The 21,152-nt window shown below is 43.3% G+C and overlaps 1 protein-coding gene and 1 long non-coding RNA gene across 3 annotated transcripts; one reads left to right on the top strand and one right to left on the bottom strand.

Moving 5' to 3' along the window:
* The first annotated feature begins 4,466 nt into the window (after positions 1-4,466).
* Positions 4,467-15,909, top strand: sall1a (spalt-like transcription factor 1a). Its single transcript, XM_029845933.1, has 3 exons — positions 4,467-5,341; positions 10,067-13,464; positions 14,260-15,909. Exons 1-3 carry the CDS (start codon positions 5,269-5,271, stop codon positions 14,698-14,700), a joined length of 3,912 nt encoding a protein of 1,303 aa, XP_029701793.1. The 5' UTR covers positions 4,467-5,268; the 3' UTR covers positions 14,701-15,909.
* A 128-nt stretch (positions 15,910-16,037) lies between these two features.
* On the bottom strand, positions 16,038-20,295 carry LOC115251949 (uncharacterized). 2 transcript variants are annotated; one of them, XR_003890432.1, is made up of 5 exons: positions 20,200-20,295; positions 20,018-20,087; positions 19,782-19,914; positions 17,699-17,899; positions 16,038-16,265 (listed from the first exon to the last, which is right to left on the bottom strand). It is a non-coding gene; the product is annotated as an uncharacterized lncRNA (long non-coding RNA). The 2 variants fall into 2 exon arrangements; XR_003890431.1 differs by lacking the exon at positions 16,038-16,265 and having other exon boundaries at positions 17,109-17,899.
* Positions 20,296-21,152: the final 857 nt, after the last annotated feature.

Here is a 21,152-nt window from a genome sequence, read left to right as displayed (position 1 = left end):
TAATGTGTGTTTGTGCGACTTTTAAAGAGCAATAAAGTGCAGGAAAACATTATATTTAGGGTTGATTTCTGTATGGAAACATGAAGAAGGCAGAAGCAAAGAGCCTGTTTAATTAATCAGCATCTGGTATCATTCAAGACATTAAGAAATTTAAGATCGCAGGTTTGTGACTTTTAAATCAAAAATAAAATGAACACCGGCGGCACCAGATGCTCTTCGGGCTCTGGTGGCAGACAGGGAGTCTGGGAGTGTCGTGAGAGCTCCGCCCGGGTCTCCACTCCCAGTCCTCCGCTGTAGCTCCAGGCAGGTCACCGACAAGCTGGAGATCAATAGCTTACGTTTGCCCACAGCAGTCCCATTTCTCAGCCGGGACACTGATGCTAACTATCAATAGTAATAAAGGCCTGTCGGAGACACGGTTAACTGCCGGCCAACCAGCACAGCTGTCTGACAGCACTTGATAAACAACTTGTGCCCAGAATAGCGGTGAATGAAGTGCTTCATGTGTTTGAACTTTCTGTTGTATTTACTGTTATTTTATCTGTTGCATCTGTCATCTACCTGCGTGCCATGTTGCCACGCGCTGATGCTGCGGCTTCGTGGGCCCAGATGCTGACGTCTCCATCAAAGTAAGTTCTGCGGCGAGGAGCCGCACAAGTCAGCTCAGGATAATTCAGTGTCTAAGCTTTAGTTTTGCATCCAGCTTCCTAAAAATGTATAAACACTCAGCTTTCCAGGATGTTGTCTCTAATTTATTCAAGATGTTTGGGGAGTTTGGTTGCTCCGTAACCTCGAGTCAGTCCGGCTCCATTTTGGTGAAACATCTAACAAGTTAAATATCATTAGTCAATGTCATGTGAAGGCAGAGCAGCTTTCGCAACAGTTTGAAAGAGCTAAAGCAGGAGCCTCGGTGGATACCGTGGCGTTTCATGTTAATGCAACCGGGGCGAGCGTTTAATTACATACAATCAAATGGATTTGACAGTTTAAGCATTTAAATGTGTTCGCTAAAAAACACAAAACACAGGTTATAGTTTAACCAAAAGGTGTCATCTGATTGATTTTCAAAATTTTGACTTAACTTTGTTTTTCATTTTACTATTTAACCTTTTAAACCTTTTAAAATAATCAATTTTTTTTAAAAACATTATAAATATTTTTATAAATCGAGATTCAGATCAGATTATCAGATTCAGATCATCAAATTATCAAAGGTCATCAAAATGATATCAAAAGCATTAATGTTCGGCGGGGTGTGTGTGTGCGTGCGTGCGTGCATGAGTGCGTGCGTGCGTGTGTGTGTGCGTGCGTGCATGTGTGTGTGTGTGCTGATGACCTCCAGCACCTCTCTGACACTCTCAACTGTTTGCTTGTTTCCCCACAGACAGCAGAGCTGAAAGGGTTCATCTGTAACTGCAGCTGAGATAATGTAAAAACAAACGAGGCCCTTTGATATCTGTCATTCTGCAGGAAGTTGGGGGGGTGGGGGGGGATCCGTGGGACAAGTGGTGGCAGGGCTGCTGCAGGACAATAGAGAGGGTTTGATCTCTTAATTAATGGAGGCCATTCTCTGCTGCTGCAGGTACTGAATGTTAATGCAGATCATTTATCAAACTGGTTTCTTCAGTGGCAAAACTGAGCGAGTTTGGGCAGCTTCACCACCGAAATATCATCCAACACCCAATGATCATTTTCTTAGAATTCTCATAGAAACATATAACCTCAATATGCAGTTCAACTGTTAAATGACGGACTGTGTTTTTGTGCTGATTTGGAGAATATACTTATATATTTAGACTTTTTTGTCATTCTTATTACAGCTCTCCAACCTTTCATGTCTCACACACCATCTGAGCTACGCTGCAACTCTACACGAGGAAAATATTTATTTCTTTGAGCATGAGGCCAGCTTAGAACAATCCCTTTAATCAAGCTCCTAATCCTTTTGAAAGACGTCAGCATGCCATTAATAAGGCTTTGCGCTTCTTGATATTTGTGTTACGGCAGGATGGGGGGGGGGGGTCAAAGGATCCAGCAGTTCCTGTCACAACTACCCTCACGTACAACGATACTTTAGCCAGTCACACGAAGACTGTGGACTGCCTCATATTTATTGTGAGTGATAAATAACATTTCAGTCCCAGTGAATGTCTCAGGATTGTTTAATTTGTAGCTCTTATTTTCACAAATTCTTATTTTCTTATTGTCGGACCATAAATAAAATTGTTTTTTTTTTAAAAAAAAGAAAGAAAAAAGAACCCATGTTTAATAACACGTGTACTGATAGTTGGTGCTGCTGATCCAGTGGGATTATCTCATACACAGACACGCGCGCTCGCGCGGGCACACACGCGCGCACATACACATACACGCAGTCCGATCCAACTAGTTGTAATTCTTGGGGAGAAGCAGCAGCAGCGGTGTCGTTTAAAGGCACCACGTGTTGAACGCGGCTCCGGCATCACTAACGGCTCCGGTTTGGGACATTCCGGCTGTAACTATCACATTATGCGCCCAAGTGATTCTGAGCTATAGGATCAATCATGGGGTGCCAGTGATAATAGTGAATGATGACACCCGCGCCCGACCTCCTGTCCTGTGCTGCGCACAACATCGATTGCGCAAACGGCAGTGCACTTTTTTTTTAAAATGTCATTTTCTGCTGCAGAGCCAAGTCACTCATATTCATGGAGGCTTTGAGGAATAACAAGGGCCTGAATGAATGCTGCAGACGACACTCGGAATTATTATCATATTTTTATTAAGTTTGTTATTATTACTCCCAATTAAGATTACATATTCTGTGTAAAGATTTGAGTTTTAAAAATCGACATAATTGGGATTCAGACTGTAAGTAATATTCCGAGACTGTCGAATTGTGCAGAACAATAACACATATCCAAATCATAAATATTCCATATTTTTAAAGAGGACAGAGCTACAAACTTTTCATCCCCTAACATTTGCTGGCTGCCTGTGTGTCATTTAGCTCATGATTGTTAACACTGTATCCTTGCCGTCCCGAGTGAATCCCATTTAAAATGTCTCCTGCTCGGCTGGGCTGCAAATCACCCTGTTTACAATCTCACACCAACACTCACATCAATTAACTGCCTATTGATTTCCCCGCCCGGGACATTACAATATTGCAGACCCCTTTTTTCCCTCTCCCAGCAGTTTCAGGTTTAGTCCACATCATTTCTCTAGCTTTTCAGCCGTCTGTGCGCGCACCCACTCTTACACACACTCCCAGACGGTAACTTCCCCCTATAAAAGTAATTTGCTCATTTTTAGTCACAATTATATTTACCTGAGAAGCACTTGTACTCACCTTCCAGGCCGGATTTTAAGAAATATTATTGTTTTACATATTTTGACATAACTCATCAATAAGGGTGATCACTGCAGCGGCCATCAGAAGTATTTGATTTCCCTCGTTCTTTGCCTTTTTTCATGAATAAGTAAATAGTAAGGCTAGTCGAAACTAAAAGATAGCTGACACAAGAGAGGAGCGGATCCATCTAGCCTGCAGCCGCTCTTTAAATATTCAGTGAAAAATAATGGCATCTGAGGCATCACCTATAGTAACGTTATTATCTTCATTTCTCAAAATCAGCTCGACTGAGAGCTTCGTTTATCTTTTTCGTGTAATAAATCTGCTCGACTCAGCGCTCACATGAGACTCCCCCGGGACCTCTTGCCCTCTAAAAACATCCCCAGCGAAGGTGCACTTCTGTAAGTGCATTAATAATAATAATAATAATAATAATAATAATAATAATGGTAATAATAATAATAAAGAGAGCAACTGCTTTCTTCTTTTTTGCTGAGATTTGAAGCATTTCATTGTTTATAAATTTGCTCTGATTTAAATAAAATGATCCTTTGAATGAGTTAGCAAACATCCCAGTTTGGGATCAATAAATTATATCTATCTTTCTGTACAACAAAACACTTTCACAGTATTTGACATGCGATTGCAGAGGTTTGTTTTGTTCCCAATTTAACCGAATAACGTCATTAACGAATTGAGACGTTCCAAAACTTTAATTGATGTTGACATTATAATAAGCTGATGCGTCCTCGAGCAGGCGTTTTAAATTTTTAAAAAAACTGTGAAATTAAAAGACGGATTTTTCCTTGTCCGGGTAAAAAGACTTGTCTCTGTTGTCTTTAGCAGTGATCATCCCAGCGCGCACAAGGCGTTTGGGTCTGCTGCTGCGCGCAACCAGAAAGAACGAGAGAGAGAGAGAGAGAGAGAGAGAGAGAGAGAGAGAGAGAGAGAGAGAGAGAGAGAGAGAGAGAGAGAGAGAGAGAGAGAGAGAGAGAGAGAGAGAGAGAGCGCACGTTGAGTCGAGGGAGGAGGTGGGGATGAATGGCATCCTGACTGAATAGCCCTGTGACCAATCAGGTGGTCGGTGGGCCGGGCTCCGCGTTCGTCCCACCGCTGCACGGGCCCTCAAAGTTTGTTTATTCGCGGAATGCTGTGTGTGATGAAAACGTGTTACTAAGTAATCCCCCTCTTCGACTACTAAAAATCAAATGAAACAGTTTTGGACGTAAGAGCACTCTGTGGACTTTTGGGGACGCGTTGCGGTGCCATTTACGCATGGGACACGCTCACGGCGCACCGGGAGCCGCGAGTGAAACTCTAAAGAGACTAGGTGTCGGTGATCGGCGCAACAAGAGCCAAATTACAGCGCTCTCAATACAAGAGCGGAGGACGGACTGCGGCTGGACAGAAGAGAAAGTTGTTGGGAGATCGCGGAGGTTTGAGCTGCGATCGTCCGGTCACTCAACATCTATGTTGGAGGAAAATTAAAGCGGAGGAAACCTGCCGGTGCTGCTTGATCATTGTGAAAGATTGAACTCTAGTGTCGCAGCCGCTGACATTCCCCTGTAGTCAAGATAAACTGTGACTTGACTAACAGAAGGGGTTAAACCATATCTAAAGGGAGTTTGGAAAACCCAGCCTTTCTTCCCATACGGATCAACTCATTGGGTAGGAGCTGAGAGAGAGACAAGAGTCCCCAGCAAATCAGGAGCTAATTGATTAAAGAGACTTCGTTTGAATAGGAGGGGGGCTGGCGAATTGCCAATCGCCTTTCAAAGAACCCCCCTCCTCCTCCTCCCTCGTATGATTAATCACAGAGCATTATTGATAATCATAACGGGGCACATGCGCGGTGGATGGGCTCGATTTACGTAATTTTTGAGAAGGTTTTGTAGTCATTTTTTTATTCTTTGCCTGCTGATGTGCCAGCCAGCATGTCGCGGAGGAAACAAGCGAAGCCGCAACACTTCCAATCCGACCCTCATCTGCCCTTATCGGAACACAATGGTGAGTCAAACCGATCTCTTGTTTATCAAGGAGCCCCGAATATCAGACGTTTTGGGCTGTTTTGTCGCTTCCGTGTGTCTGGATCAACAACACCTAATAGCAGTCTCATTTGGACTTTATTTCAAAACTTTCTTTTCCGGCGTTTTGGTGATACAATTTTGTAACTTTTCACAGATTCAAACGTTCCACGTTTACTTAAATTTGTGCCCAATAGAATTTAAAACAGTTTAGGTTTTGTTGGGTTTTTTTTTTTTTCTAACTTTATATTTCGTAAAGGTAACTACTAAAATCGGTAGCTGGGTAAATGAAATACTGGTCTCATTATTAATGTGTTGTAAAAAAAAGTTTTTTAAAAAACTTTTTCCGTAGATAATATTAGATTCAAACGTTGTTTAAAGCAACTTTTTCCCTCTTTTGAAGCGAGCAAACGTCGTGCTTTTTGGTTCTTCTGTGCGCCCTCTGGTCGAGCTCGGTGCGCCGAGATGGATCACCGAGCCGGGACACTTAACTGTGCCTCGGTGCCGGAGCCGTCCGTGTCGGACACAGAAGGGTTCATGTCCAGCTCTGCAAATCGGACATATTGCACCCCACCCAATAAATAAATAGAAATTATTAGTCTAAACAACCGTTCCCCGGTTTGGAAACTAATGTTTCTTCTCGGTGGGAAAAGTTGGATGAAAGGAAGACAAAGTGGTGTAACGATCGTTCATCCCTCCCAGACCCCGAACACATCCTCTCTACCTCGGCTGCTCGTCCGTGACTTTCTGTTGAATCGGCAGAACAAAAACTAATTTCTCACTGACTCGCATAGAGGTCTACTTTCTTTTGAAAAACGTACGAAATTATTTTATCATTTTCTTCTTTAAATGAACCGTTTTAATACAACACAGTTCGCTTTTACTTTTGAGCTTTTAGAACCGCTGACACTCGCAAAAACATTTTGTTAAATTGTTCTTTAATTACCAAAAAAGAAGTGAAGGATGTTGTCGGTAAAAAATAAAGACGCCCAAGGTTTCACAGACTACTTGATCTGAATTTAAATCTGATGTAACGTCGTTTTTCTGAAGAAATCCACCAAAAACCGAAGCACGTAATGTGATGTGTTGGTAGGACGTAAATGTTGGTTGTAGAAGGACTTTGCGTGTAACGTGTATTTTCTTGATGACCGACTTTTGGACTTCCCAACCCATTAGTCAATACCAGGAAAATAAATAGCGTGTGTTTATTTTTCTGGAGAAACAAAAACGAGCTTTTGATGTAAAATAAGGCTTATCTTTGGTCCTGCAGTTTGATCGAATTTAGCTCTATTTTTTTAAAAATATTCTACTCCATCAATAACTAAAACAAAATCTTTATACATGTTTTTATTCGGTTGCATTGGTCTGACCTGTTGAACAAGGCCTCTAAATTTAATAAATGCAGTCTTCTTAAAGCCATTTTGTTTGTTAGCCTCCTGCAATAAACAAAAACACAAAAAGGTGCAGGTAATTTGAATTAAACACATCTCAGAAGGATGTCATAGAATTGCATTTGTGCATTTGTGGTCGAATTTTAAGAACCATCTCCCGCCAGTTTTTTTTCATTTTCCCGTATTTTCCATTAATCTTATCAAGCAAATGAAGAGATGCTTTTACCAGCAGTGCTGGCCTGCAGGGGACAAACTTTCTCTGTCATGCAGCCTTAGAATGTCCTTTTCTGGATCTGGATGATGTTTCTTCAGCGGAGGCGGTGTGACAGAGCTGTGCAAGCTGGACGCGGAGGAAAAAAAGAGAATCGTTGTATTTGTAGTTGCAAATGGGTGATGCAGGGGGCCGTGGCTCCTGGGAGGTCGGAGTGAGAGCCCCAGAGGGTGGGATGTTGAGCTGTTTTAACCTTTGCAAGTGTCCCTCTGAGCAGAGGTGAAGAGAGTTCAGGACTCAGTGTGTTTCCCTCTGCCTCGCCAGTGACCCTAGTGATCAGAGCTGCAGACGGCCCAGCAAGGCCTCCGCTTTTTTATTTAAGTGTGAGCATGAGGCCTTATCAATGTTCTGTCCATCCCCTTTGCCCTATCTGCATGGCCCCCCTAGAGGCCAGATTGGCAGGGCAGCACCCCTTTGTCCCGTTGTTCCAATGCAAACAGACAGTGCGGTCGCTTGTCCTGTTGCCAGTGTTTGTGCGTTGTGAGTCAAGGTGTAGCCTGAAGGACTTGTTTTGGCTTTTCCGCCCTCCCCTTAAGCTTTAAGCATGTCACCAGGGCCGAGCTTCTTCAACTGGACTTTTGTTCTGGACCAAGGCACGTTAGTGGAACCCCATCTAGTGCTCAGTGGGATGAGACCTGTGGGCTGGAGACGATGAGAGCAGAAAGGCTCCTGAAGTTACAAGTGTCAAGAGGCTAACAGAGGGCCCCTGCGAAAAAATAATGTAGGCTCTATCAAAGCTCTCAACTGTTTTTGACTAACCCTCACTTTCCTGTCTTTCATATTCAGACTTTGTTTTGCTGTTTTATGTCTCTTCTGCTGCCCTTTAACCTTCAGCATCACTTACAATGTGCTTTTAATAAAGATGGATGTTTTAGGGACTCCATCTTTATTCCTGCTTGACTTCATCTTAATTTTAATTCTGAGTTAATCCTTGCCATTTTGGGAATTAATCCTCATACTGCGATCTGCCCTGTTTGCTGTACCAGTCTTACGTGAAGAGTGGATTTGTGGTCATGTATTGGTTTAATCCTTTTTTGTAACTGTTCTGCTTAAAACATACTTTTGTGTGATTTAAAACAGCAAATGTTGAGTCATTGGTCACTTCTGATTGTCAGGAACTATTTTGTTTCCAAACATAAGAGTTAGTGAAGAACAGGCAGAAGCGCGTTGAACTGCACATTTTTATTCAATTTAATCTCCATAATCATCACAAGGCAAATGTCGAGAGCAGCTGAAGTTTGTTCATTTTTTTTATTATTTATTTTAAAACTCTGTCCTATTTTTTGGAAAGAAATTACCAACAGGAACGCACACTTTTCTTCTTTTTTCTATTTTTAAAATTCAGGATAAATAAATAGAATATATTTAAAAATAAATAGAATTCCCTTTGCTAATTTCTGTGTTAAATGTGTTTATTTAATCCACACATTTCTCACACGATGAATCAACCCCCCCCCCTCCAAATTAGGGCTTTCAGCAGACGGGTGAGTAGAAGGGGGAGTTTAACATGAAAAGTTATCATTAAAGTTGAAGCTTCCCTGTTTGCATGGTTTGGTGGTGTGAGGGCCAGGGTTTACTGTCATGGCAACTTTGTGTTATCTGATGTCTCTGAGCAGAGAAACATTGAGGGAGATAATCCCTGAATTAAACAGGATCTGCTTTGAGTCGAATGAGATGAGCAGGGCCAGGCTGTGCCGACGATCCCCGCCGCTCCCATGCTGCGCGAACAATGGGAAGGCATCCTGTCTCTCTGTGGGGCAGGGCTGCCCTTCTCTGGGTTTCATTTGCAAATGAATTCTTGGCCATGATGAAAGTGTTGAAGGGCCATAGCCACAATGAAAGACATTCATAGAAAAATGCAATTTGTAAACCAACTTGTATGTTAAACAGCGAGATTTTAGTGAGACAAAGACAAAGAATTCAGAAAGTTCGGAGCCCAGCAGTGGCTCTGGGGGCCGCGGCTTGTCCGCACCTCTCCGCTTGCTTAACTCTTTCAGTTTGCTGGACTGCAGAATTAAAAAATAAGTAAATAACTATGCAGTTTTACTTTTCAAAGGACATTGAGTTTTTTAACATCAGTTGGGTGCATCAGCACTGGATGTGAAGTTTTTGATGCGTGAATTGTGATGTAAAACAATAAATATGTGCTTTAAATAGTTTGCTAAGTTTTTACACACACACACACACACACACACACACACACACACACACACACACACACATATATATACACTTACTTTTCACCACAATAATTTCTTTGTAAAGGCATTGTTATTCACTTGCCGGCAACCTTCTTGAAATTATGTAAGAAAAGTATCACTATTTACTTTGGAAAATTCCCAGTTTACATTTCTTACTCCCATTTTTCTTTTTATTTATTTGTTTGTTTTTCCTGTGAACAAGTTGCCTTTACGGCACAGTTGAAAGCCAACATGTCGAGGGCTGCAGCGCCTATGTGTCTCTGTGTGGCTGCAGCATTAGTGGATATGAATTAGTTTAGTCACATAGATAACCTGTCCAAGATGTCCATATTCGGCTGAAAATGAGCAAAGTTGACAGCAAATTGAAAGTCTAATAAGTCCTTCAAATGCCTGGTTTGCGCCAAGTGGACAAGTAGACTTTGAAAGGCATGGAATATAGGAAATCAATGCCTTTCTATGAAATTTCATTAAGGCCCAGTGTCCGAGCTCTGCTCTATTCTATATTACGATGGATTATCTGAGGAAAATGATTGCCTTTGGTTGTGTTGATGAAACCCAGATGTGCATCTTCAAAGATCACGTTTAAGCAATATTTGAGTAGTTCCAATTGATTTTTTCCCCTGACTTATCTTGTATCAGAGGCCACAGAACTAAATGAGGCTTTTTTTCTCATTTTTGTTAGCGTATTGCTGCTTTTCAATCATTGTTTTTGTGAACGCATCAGGGGGGATAAGTGTAAACCTGATTAATTTAAGATTAAAAAGAGTGGAATTTGTGGAGATAAGGCGGCTTCTTCAGCTGCAAAACATTTCTAATCACTAATCCCCTGTTTCCTCTTTTTTCAGGGGACGCAGAACTTTGCTCTGAGAACCCTCCTTGCAAGGAGTCAGACGTTCATGTCTGTAGCAGATGTTGCGCTGAATTCTTTGAACTATCAGATCTTGAGGAGCACCAGAAGAATTGCACTAAGAATCAGCTAGTTCTTATCGTGAATGAAAATCCCACTTCCCCCACTGGAACTTTCTCACCGGGGTCTCCCCACCATAATCCAGATGACCTAATAAATAACACGGCTAATAACATTGATCAAACAGAGTGTAGCGACCTTCTGGAACCAAGCACTCTTGACAAAGAAGAGTCCATGGATGTGGATATTTCTGGTATGAGTAGTGGTCATGAGGAGGAAAGTAGCCATATAGAGAGTGGGAGCCCCATCAATACCTCCAGTGGTCATGGCGGCAGGAGCACCGGCCCTGCAGTAGGTACCTCAGCTGTCTCTATCCCTCTACCTCAGCTGAGTAGCCTGGCTGAACTGGGAAACTTCTCCATGATTAACAGCAATGTTATAATTGAAAATCTTCAGAGCACCAAAGTGGCTGTGGCCCAGTTCTCCCAAGAGGCCCGTTCCACTGGGGGCACCAGAGTGGCAGTTCCAGCTCTGATGGAGCAGCTCCTAGCCCTTCAACAGCAGCAGATCCATCAGTTGCAACTTATTGAGCAAATACGTCATCAGATATTGCTACTGGCTTCCCAGTCCCCAGAAATGCAGGTACCCCCAAATTCTGCTCCAGGCACAATGGGGCCTGCAGCCAGCCCACTGGCCACACTCAGCTCACATCTCTCCCAACAGCTGGCTGCAGCCGCAGGCCTAGCACAGAACCTCGCTAGCCAGTCAGCAAGTATTAGCAGCCTAAAGCAGCTGGCTGCAGCGGCACAGCTACCTCAGTCCAACTCAAGCAGCAGTGAGACATCTCAGAGCATTAGCACACTGGGGCCATCGACAGTCAATGCCCAGTGTGAAAAGAGGACCAATCATATGAGTAACCTCCACTCTCAGCTCAGCAGCTCCTCGCTAGCTAAGTCATCCACACCTGCTTTTGAAATGCGTAGCTTGTTGAGCTCTGCCGTGAATCCCCTTCTACCTCAGCCCCCATCTGGAAACTCCATGTTTTCCAGCTCTCTGCCCAGCATCGGCACCACAGTCGAGGACCTCAACTCTTTAGCAGCATTGGCCCAGCGGACAAAAAGTAAGCCACCTAATGTTACATCATTTGAACATAAGAGCACCTCTGACGATGCATTCTTTAAGCATAAGTGCAGGTTTTGTGGCAAGGTCTTTGGGAGCGACAGTGCCTTGCAAATCCACCTGCGCTCTCACACTGGTGAAAGACCATACAAGTGTAATATCTGTGGCAACCGCTTCTCCACTCGTGGAAATCTGAAGGTGCATTTCCAGCGTCATAAAGAAAAATATCCACACATCCAGATGAATCCCTACCCAGTTCCTGAGCATTTGGACAACATACCAACAAGCACTGGCATTCCATATGGCATGTCTGTTCCTCCTGAGAAACCTGTCACCAGTTGGCTGGACAGCAAACCAGTTTTGCCCACTCTGACCTCTTCGGTTGGCATGCTGTTGCCACCAACCATGCCAAGCCTGCCGCATTTCATCAAAAAGGAGGATCATTCAGTTGCCATAACAAACCCTTCTGTCACTGCAAAGAGTGACTCGGGTGCTGCCGAGTCTTCAGCTAAAGGTAATGAAGGCATGTCTGAAGAGGGTGAGAGTGCAACTCTGCCTACCTCAAATGGGAGAATTGAAGAAGGTAGCCAATCCTCATGCTTAGTGACAAATGTGAGCTCTGCTTCAGAGAGAATTGCTGAATACACAACATCTAACAGCCCACCCATGATGACCAATCCACTCATGCCGCTTATGTCTGATCAATTCAAGGCTAAATTTCCCTTTGGAGGCATCCTGGATCCTCTCCAAGGGTCAGAAACGTCCAAACTTCAGCAGCTTGTTGAGAACATTGACAGGAAGGTGACAGACCCAAATGAATGTGTCATTTGTCACCGGGTGCTGAGCTGCCAAAGTGCTTTGAAAATGCACTATCGTACTCACACGGGGGAAAGGCCATTTAAATGTAAAATCTGTGGCAGGGCCTTCACCACCAAGGGAAATCTCAAGACTCACTACAGTGTGCACAGAGCGATGCCTCCTCTTAGAGTCCAACACTCCTGCCCTATTTGTCAAAAGAAGTTCACAAATGCTGTCGTTTTACAGCAACACATCCGCATGCACATGGGTGGGCACATCCCCAACACCCCTCTGCCAGATAGTTACCCAGAATCCATGACCTCGGACACTGGCTCATTCGAGGAGAGAAACTTTGACGATCTAGAGAACTTGTCTGATGATAATATGGAAGGAATGGATGAGGGCCCAGATAGTAGTGTGCCTGACACACCCAGGTCAGCTGATGCCTCTCATGACAGTCTATGTAACTCACCATCTCCTGCCAGAATAGTTTGCCAGGAGGGACAAGAGAAAAGTGACCAAGAAATTGCACACATTTACGAGACACGGGAGCTGCAAGTGAAGGCTATGGTGAATGGTTTGGTTGAGGGTGATTGCCTCACCAATGATTCCTCATCTCTTGGAGGGGATGTTGAAAGCCAAAGCGCCGGGAGTCCAGCTGTGTCAGAATCTACCTCCTCCATGCAGGCGCCATCCCCTATCAACTTGCTACCGCAACCACATAAATCTCCCACCCTCGAAGAAAGGCACCAGAGGGCCTTATCGTTTGAGCACACCAGTACCAGTCTGTTGCACCCCTCTCACCCATCCAGCATAGGAGCCCTGGACCTGACATCTGTCAATCCCTCTAAAGAACCAATGGGCGCATTGTTTGCATTCCGTGAGCGAAGCACCATCAAGAATACATCATGTGAAATCTGTGGGAAGACTTTTGCTTGTCAGAGTGCCTTGGATATTCACTATCGAAGCCATACCAAAGAGCGACCGTTCATATGCACGGCCTGCAACAGAGGTTTCTCCACTAAGGGCAATCTGAAGCAACACATGCTGACCCATCAAATGAGAGATCTGCCTTCCCAGCTCTTTGAACCCTCAAACGCAAGCCTCTCCTCCAGTCCAGCACCTTCCCTGATCTCTGTGGGCTCTCTTAGCAAATCAGAGATCAACGGCTTCCTCCATGCCTCCCATCAAGAGATCAAAGACACACCTCCAAGCCTGGTCACTTCATCTGCCTCTACATCCCCAGTGCTCTCGGGTGCTCCGACACGCAGGATACCGAAGCAACACTTCTGCAATGCCTGTGGGAAGTGCTTCTCATCTGCCAGTGCTCTACAGATCCACGAGAGAACCCACACAGGGGAAAAACCTTTTGCCTGCAGTATCTGTGGTCGGGCATTCACCACCAAAGGAAACCTCAAGGTAAATGTTGTAACGTCAGAAAACTGTCACATGAGCAAACGAGTCACTGAGAGGCCCTGGAGTCATATCTTTTATATCTGGGTGGGTGGGGGAGCCTTTTGGAATAATGGCACAATCACACAAGATTGTTTTGGGCTAATGTTTGAAGAAGAAAATAATACAGAGTTGTTATTTGCCATAAATCATTCTGCACTTGATCAAATTGGAATATTTTCAAAATTGCTTTACTTGATGTCCGTTTCCTGTGACCACAAGTCTGTGACTAAGAAATTCAGCCTCTCCAGTAATACTGTTGCCTAGCAGTCTGAAGTATAGAAAAGTCTGAAATAAACATACATGAAAGTATTTTCAACTTTTATCATGGGAAAGAAATCTTAGAAAATGTCTTGGCCGAAGTGGAATGTCACATGCAATCCCAGCCAGCTGAATGAAAGTGGACAGTGCAATTCTATCCAGAGCCTTGTGCTCCTCTTGTGAGATGAGCAAATTTAGGTTTAGATTAAACAGCGTGTGTCAGTCCTGCCAAAATAGGATGTTTACGCCATGCCGGTACTTCTCACGGCACAGGCAGCTTACTGGTGTGCAGTACACAGGGTGTGAAGCTATTTTAATTTGGAGTCAAGCATTATTATTATTTTTTTCCATTGCATCATCTCATGTGCAGCTCTTGTGGGCAAATTTGTAAACATCACCAATTTCTACCCCTTTCATTGCTCTGTCTCTCCTCCTCTCTCTCTCTCTCTCTCTCTCTCTCTCTCTCTCTCTCTCTCTCTCTCTGTCTCACTCTATCTGTAGGTTCATATGGGCACACACATGTGGAACAGTGCCCCTGCCAGACGTGGCCGCAGGCTGTCCGTAGACGGACCAATGGCCTTCCTTGGCACCAATCCAGTCAAATTCCCAGAGATCTTCCACAAGGACTTAACATCGAGAGCAAGCAACGGGGACCCATCCAGTTTCTGGAACCAGTACGGCGCGGCGTTCTCCAATGGCCTGGCAATGAAGACAAATGAAATCTCCGTCATCCAGAACGGAGGCATGCCACCCATCTCTGGCAGTGTGGGAAATGGAGGAAGCTCTCCTATCGGCGGCCTCACCGGCAGCCTAGACAAGCTTCACAGCATGGAGCCCAACGCCGCCCTAGCTGGTTTGGAGAAAATGGCCAACTCGGAGAATGGGGCCCACTTCCGCTTCACACGTTTCATGGAGGACAACAAAGAAATAGTCACCAGTTAAAACATATGTGCCCCGTTGTGCTCTGACTCATGACGACGCCTGATGGCATGTTATAAACAAACTGTATGTAGACACACGAGAGAAGAGAAAGAGACTTTGAACAAGACAGGGCCAAAGTGGTGAACTGCTTTGCGCATCTTAAAATCTTTACGGACTTATGTGTGAAGACAAATGGCTTTTTTGTACAATGTACATGTTATAGTTTTAAGGAGCTTATTTATTAGTGAGTATAACTTTGCTTGAAACCAAGTTGAAGCATTAACAGTTAGACTTTTGTTGGTTTGAAAGCCACAGTGAGTATGTATGGGTGCTTAAAATGTGCTTTGAAAAGTAGAAACTGGGTAGATAACCTTACTTTGGCATTAAGTTATTTTCTGTCTGTTGTAGCTATAACCAAACTGTTGATGTTCATGTGATGCGTTAACCCTGTAATAAGCAAACAGACGTGTTGTAAATAATGTACACTGATCTTTAGTAGATAGTCTAACATCTGTGTTTGCGCCCTTCTCCATTCATCAAAACGAAAACAGTGTAAGAGGGACTCTGTGTGGTAGTTCCTTTCTTTCCATTCCTATTTACCTTTTGTTTTATTTAAGACAAAAAATTGAAGTTTGCTACATTTCTAAGATCTTTAGTGTTAAACTATTATGTTACTGTTTTTCTGAATGAAGTATTTAGTTGCTTACTTTCATATTTTCCTCTTTGCCCTCCTTCCACTTTTGTTTTTGCTCGTACTTTATTATTATTGAAAGCAAGACAGAAGGGAGCACTCGGCCTGGCCTATTTCCTGTTTTCTTGGAACCGAGACAGCCAATCAGATGAGCAGGAATCTCCTTTAGTTGTTGGATTTGCCGCTGGATTTCCACATTGCTGCTATCTCCCAGCATTCTTATTGACATTTGAGTACAAAGTTATGTGTTGAAGCTTCTGTAAATAGGTTCAGATGTGGAAATACAAACTCCTTTGGAAGTAAATGTACATATACTGTACCTTCTACAAGAGAAGTCCATAATGGCCAGGGGACAAACTGATAGTGTTTTTATAAATATAAATATATATTGGGTTTGAAAACCTTCGGACTGTTACATGCACTTTCTTGGAAAGTTGGAAGATCTTTATGGGTCCAGTTTCTCTACACTTTAATACCTACTAACAACTAAGATACTGTAATTCTTTACTCTATTAATCAAATACATCAGTTTTCCAAAAGAATTATTGTGTTTGTCTGCATCATTCCTTCTTAAAAGCTCTCCAAAATGTCATCAAAAATCCATATTTTTTAAAGAAAATATTTATATTTAGAAATCGAGCAGAAATAATAATAGAATAACCAGTATCTTTGATTAAATGTTTTAAATACATTTTTTTAAGCAGAGGCTGAGACAGAGATGGAGCCAGTGATGTCAGCTTTTCTGCCTTTTAATTGAAATTATAATCGCACTTTTACACATCGGGCTCTCCGATGCAGAATTGCGAGTCGCCGATCAGACTCTGCGGATCCACAACAGCGCTGCATTTTTACGCGCAAAGTTTCCCTCCTGGCATTTATTTCCACGTTCACCAGACTGCAATGATAAAAAAAAAAAAAGTCTCTTGTAATTGGGCATGTTCGCCTCTGTTAAAGCAGGCTAAATTCTGCATTAACACTTGAAAGGTGTGGGCCCGCACTGACGCACATGAAAAGCGGCTTTCATTAACAGCGCGACGATCCAGCATAATTAATTGTCACAAAGCTTTAAAGGAAGTCGTCAAAACCATCACGGTTATACGAATAAACCCTTTGACGGATTTGCCCGGCATTTTCTTTTTCTTTTTGTTCCATTTGTCCTCTTTTGTATTTCAACAGCTGCATTTAATTTAACACATCGTTGCACATCCTGCAATACAGGATCTGTTCATTTCTGCTCGGCATCGTCGCAGAGCTGCCCTCCTCTCCACAAAAGCCTGATGTAATCCGCAATATTTAGGTTTTATATTTCGCTGCTAAATGATCCTTGCCCAAGTGCCTATGCTTTACTTTTCCTCCATTTGCGCAAACACGTTTTGACCGAATTATATAATTATTATATTATTTTTTTAATTCTATTAATACCCAGCCTTAGCGATCTTTAAATTAATTAATTCATTTAACTCGATTGTATTTATTTTCGAATTCAGTGTTTATTCATACTAAATAAAATGAAACATTCCTATTATTTATAATAAATATTAGTAACAACAATAATTTATACTGACTGATATGAATCTTTTAAATAATATGATAATTCCTGTAGTCCAGCCTATTGGAGAAACTATTACTGAATTTTGTAGTTTAAAACCTAAAGAAACTGCAGCAAATGTAGGTGTCTGTGTCTGTGTGTTTAAATCCATGTTCCATCATGGTGTGACCATGGCCTGGGCTCTTCCCTCCTGTCTCTTCAGTGAAGGTATCGATCAGGCAGTGTAGCATTACAGAAACACTTGAATCTCAGGTGGCAGGAATGTGTACAATTGATCTCTTCCACTGTGGCTTCCAGCAGTGGCTCTGTGCTCCCAACACAGAAGCACCACAGGAAGGGCCCAGAGAACACATTGAAACACAATCGAGGCGCTGTCCCAGTCTGTCCTGTCTGCTGTCACAATTTGTTGTAGTGCTGCAGGTCTCGTGTTGACAGTGTTCTGCAGCTGCATTGACAGTGTGTTTTCAGAGCGAACACCTTATATTCTAAACATGCTCGCAGGAAAGATTTGGTCTGTCCACCTTCAAACATTCTGTTTGCGAACGAGACATACTATTTTGCTTCATTTTACCTTTTTTCCCCCTTATTTTAAGAGCTTTGTGAAGGGCTGGCATACTTTAATGATTGAACTTAATCAAGTTTGTTGATTCAATTTGTAAATTTCAGACAGTCCAAGGTTACTGTGTGTGTTTGTGTGTGTGTGTGTTTGTGTGTTTTTAATCAAATTTGTATGAAAAAAACAAGAAAAGACAGCAGCAGCAAAAGAAGGCAATACACACTTCCATTCAGGAGGGGCATCGTTGCTCTGCTCCTCCAGTCTTCAGGTCAGGTTCAGATACCGGTAATTCAAATAATAATTCAAATCCTCCCACTTCTTCTGCCAGCCGCTGTCAGCCCTCTGGAGTCAATACAAACTGTAGCCTGGGGCCCGGCGTGGACTCCCCACTGATGTTCCGGCCCACCACTGGGAGATCAAAGACCTGCAGAGAACAATGGCGAGCCTCATTTAGCCATCCACGGTTCACTTTCCCCAGATACTCGGCCACACCTGCCCATCACTGTCAGTCACTTTCAGGTGGTAAACGGGCTCAAAAGGCCTTTTCCTTTCTTTGGGGCCTTTACCTCTAAAAGTGTAAAATAACAAATATTTTCTAGACAATTGAGGTTTCTCTCATTTAATCTCATTAATGATTTTGATCACTTAACTTGTGCTGCCTCTGCTTTTATTGTGAAAGTACAAAATGTGTCATTTGTGTTATATGCCATGCATGAGCCTTATTTTAATTGGTCTTGTCATTTTCTCCCTGCTGTCTCATGCAGGTTTTATCTTCTCATGGCCCTCACCCTCTGGCTTCCTGTGGAAAATGAAGTCCTTTCCGCGGTGCGTACGCAGCTCAGTGAAGGAGATGACCTCCAGATTGTAAGTACAAACACGGAACAGGCCTGTGCACTTTCACCATCTGCGAGGAAATATCTATCCTGCCTGAAAGCAGACATGTTCTCTTGATCTTAATGCTCCTGTTTTACAATGATGTTGTGCTTTGCTCTTATGAGATAGTCTTTGTCTAGCTTATTTTTACGCCGCAGCAATTTAGAACGTCCGAATGTGAAGGTCCTTATCTTGCGATCCATCCGTTCCTTGGCTTTTGTGCAGCAAGAAAGAAAGGCCCAGACCCATATTGCATTTCATGAGCTATTGTGTCAAAGGAGCACCCAGACAAACAGGTGGCAGCCCTGATGTGAGCTCCTCATGGACCAGACACGCCAAACTTGAAGCTCCCAAGCTGACCAGGCATAATACTCTACTGTTTCCCTCATTAGAAAGAGACCTAGAGGGATGCCGATGAACCTAGAGTGAGGGTCTGCTGCACAGAATTCATCTCCCTGTTTATCATCACCATCCAAACTGTGAGGCCTTTTGACCGGTGGGGGGGCATTTAAGCCATTGTCATGGTAATTGTTAAAATGTGATTCGGGTCAGGGAGGATTCATTGGAAAAAGTCTTTTGACAGAATACAAGTGCTATTTTGTTATCTCACAAGTACCTGCAGGCAAGCATCGTCCTCATTGCCCCCGAGGGCAAATTTAATTTGATGTCTATTTCCATTTTACAGTGAATCACATGTTTCCTTGTTATATACAGTAGAATGGAGAGAGATCATCTTTCCTGGGTTTTAAAGAACAGCTTTAAGATTAAGTAGGCTGATTGTGGCCCCTTTTCACCATCAGAATTACGGTTGGTAACCTTAGCCAGGCTCGTCTGCTCGAGGGCTCAAGCACAAACAGAGTCAGGGACGCTCTCTGCTAATGTCATCTCAGAGATTCGGTTTCCTTGTCACAGCATCCCAGCCTCACCTCCAGTCCCACCACCTCTGACACACACTCTTATTCCTTTCCACAGCATCAAAGCATGCTAGTGAGATGGAAAGTTATTCCGCGGCTCCCGAGATATTGATATTGAATGTCAACATCGGGTGTCAGGGCGACTAGGAAGAAGCCCTTCAGCCGCTTGTCAGGTGCGTTGGGATCCATAGGTGCTCTGAAGAGGTGTCTTGAGTTTATTGAATTTGTCATTTTCGGCCTGGGAGTGAAAAGGGCACCTGTGCGCTGCCGTAAGCCCTCACGCCAGAACCGCTACCCACATCACAAGATGACAGCTGATGTACAGGGACAACCCTGAAGCTGTTGAATATTTTTTTTCAGTTTTGAAAGCAGTCCATCAGCCTCTGTGTAGATTATTCAACGGGAAAACAGCTCAAAGGATATTTGTTTTGTCAATTTTCTCATAAAAGCCTCCTTGGCACAAAAATGTCACCCATAGCTACACGATGAAAATGTGGCTATTTCAGGGGCAGGTCTCACCTTTGTTAAAGACACACTGAAGACTCTAGCAGCTCTGGCCACCCACGTCAGTCTTGGATCAAAGCCGTGTCCTGCTGCAGCGCTGAATATTCAATGATGTCATTCGAATGTGATAGGTTCAAATACACACGGACTGTGGGAAAATCAGGATAGAGACTGTTCAGTCTTTCATGAGTTCGGGGGCTCTTGTAATGTGTATCTTCCAGGTCGAGATCACAGATCTTCCACCCACTCACCGAATACTCGCCTCTGCAGACAAGGTTGGAGTTTCTCACTGGACATGTTGTTGTCTGGCAACGGTTTCCTCTGTGAAATGCGTAATCAAACATAAGATAAGGAATGCAGTTAGGTCATGGCAATTCTCACAATCTGCCTTTTGATATCGAGACTTAAGTGCACATATGTGCATATAACTCACTGCCAGGGTCCAGGTTTAACTCCACCAGCCCAGAAACTCCGTCACTAATCAAATAAAAGCCTCTCTCACATCTACGTCCCTTCATGCACTCGTGGGTGTCGGGGTGTGATCCTTTTCCGTGTGCCTCCCCCATGTTCAGTTAAGCTTGTGCCACCTGTGATTAATAAGGAATATCCCATGATTCCACAGGTTAATGTTTAATCAATCAACCAGGAAAGAAGAAGAGAAAACAGAAGGCTCTAAATGGCCTGGTTCATTTATAACCAAAGCATCACATTTAATGCATTGAGCTTTTACGCAGCCGCAACTCTTTTTTTCCTGCTCCCAGTTATGAATCACTGGTGATTTTCACCAGATGTCATGGGGCAAAAAAGATTGATAGCATTTTCAGCTCTGAAAACGCTCCTGCTCTTTTGTGGACAATGTTTTATATTAGCAATATTTGTTACTCATCTGCTGCCACTTTGTGAGCCTCCACTTGAGCTACAAAATCAACACCCCAGTCAGCAATAATGCCCTCTTAGGCTTAGCCAGTTTACGAAAAAATCGATCAAAATAAAAGCAGCAGATAAATTTGACTGACCCTCATATATTTAATTATTGTGGCTGTTTGAGAAAATAGCTTATTTTTTGCAGGAAGCCTCATTTCACAGCCCATCAATATTCCTTTAATCACAGTTAGTTATGATCCTACTGCGATACTGACGTCAAACTGGCAGAGGGGATTGAGATGCTAAATGGATGTGCAAACAACTTGATCACTCTTTTTAATTCCTTTCATATAGATCTGCCAGGTCTGCTGATGCATTCATTTCTGTGAGGCTGTACAGCAGAGTGCTGACCTGCCCAGCTCACACTAACTGCCCTGAAAGTGTCGGCTTTGCCTCTGTTCCCTGGATCAATGGTGAGAGCTCCCCAGGTAAGGACCGGCGCCTCCCAGGTTCCACTGCTAA

Source organism: Takifugu rubripes, chromosome 13 (genome assembly GCF_901000725.2).
Source record: "Takifugu rubripes chromosome 13, fTakRub1.2, whole genome shotgun sequence".
Lineage (NCBI taxonomy): Eukaryota > Metazoa > Chordata > Actinopteri > Tetraodontiformes > Tetraodontidae > Takifugu > Takifugu rubripes.
Note: the sequence above shows the minus strand (reverse complement) of the source record. Positions and strands in the feature narration are given on the sequence as shown.

Bases quoted from the DNA above. Each gene is read 5' to 3' on its own strand.
- sall1a (XM_029845933.1), top strand. From the start codon at position 5,269: ATGTCGCGGAGGAAACAAGCGAAGCCGCAACACTTCCAATCCGACCCT. The intron at 5,342-10,066 runs GTGAGTCAAACC...CTCTTTTTTCAG, and splicing joins GCCCTTATCGGAACACAATG to GGGACGCAGAACTTTGCTCT. The intron at 13,465-14,259 runs GTAAATGTTGTA...CTCTATCTGTAG, and splicing joins CCACCAAAGGAAACCTCAAG to GTTCATATGGGCACACACAT.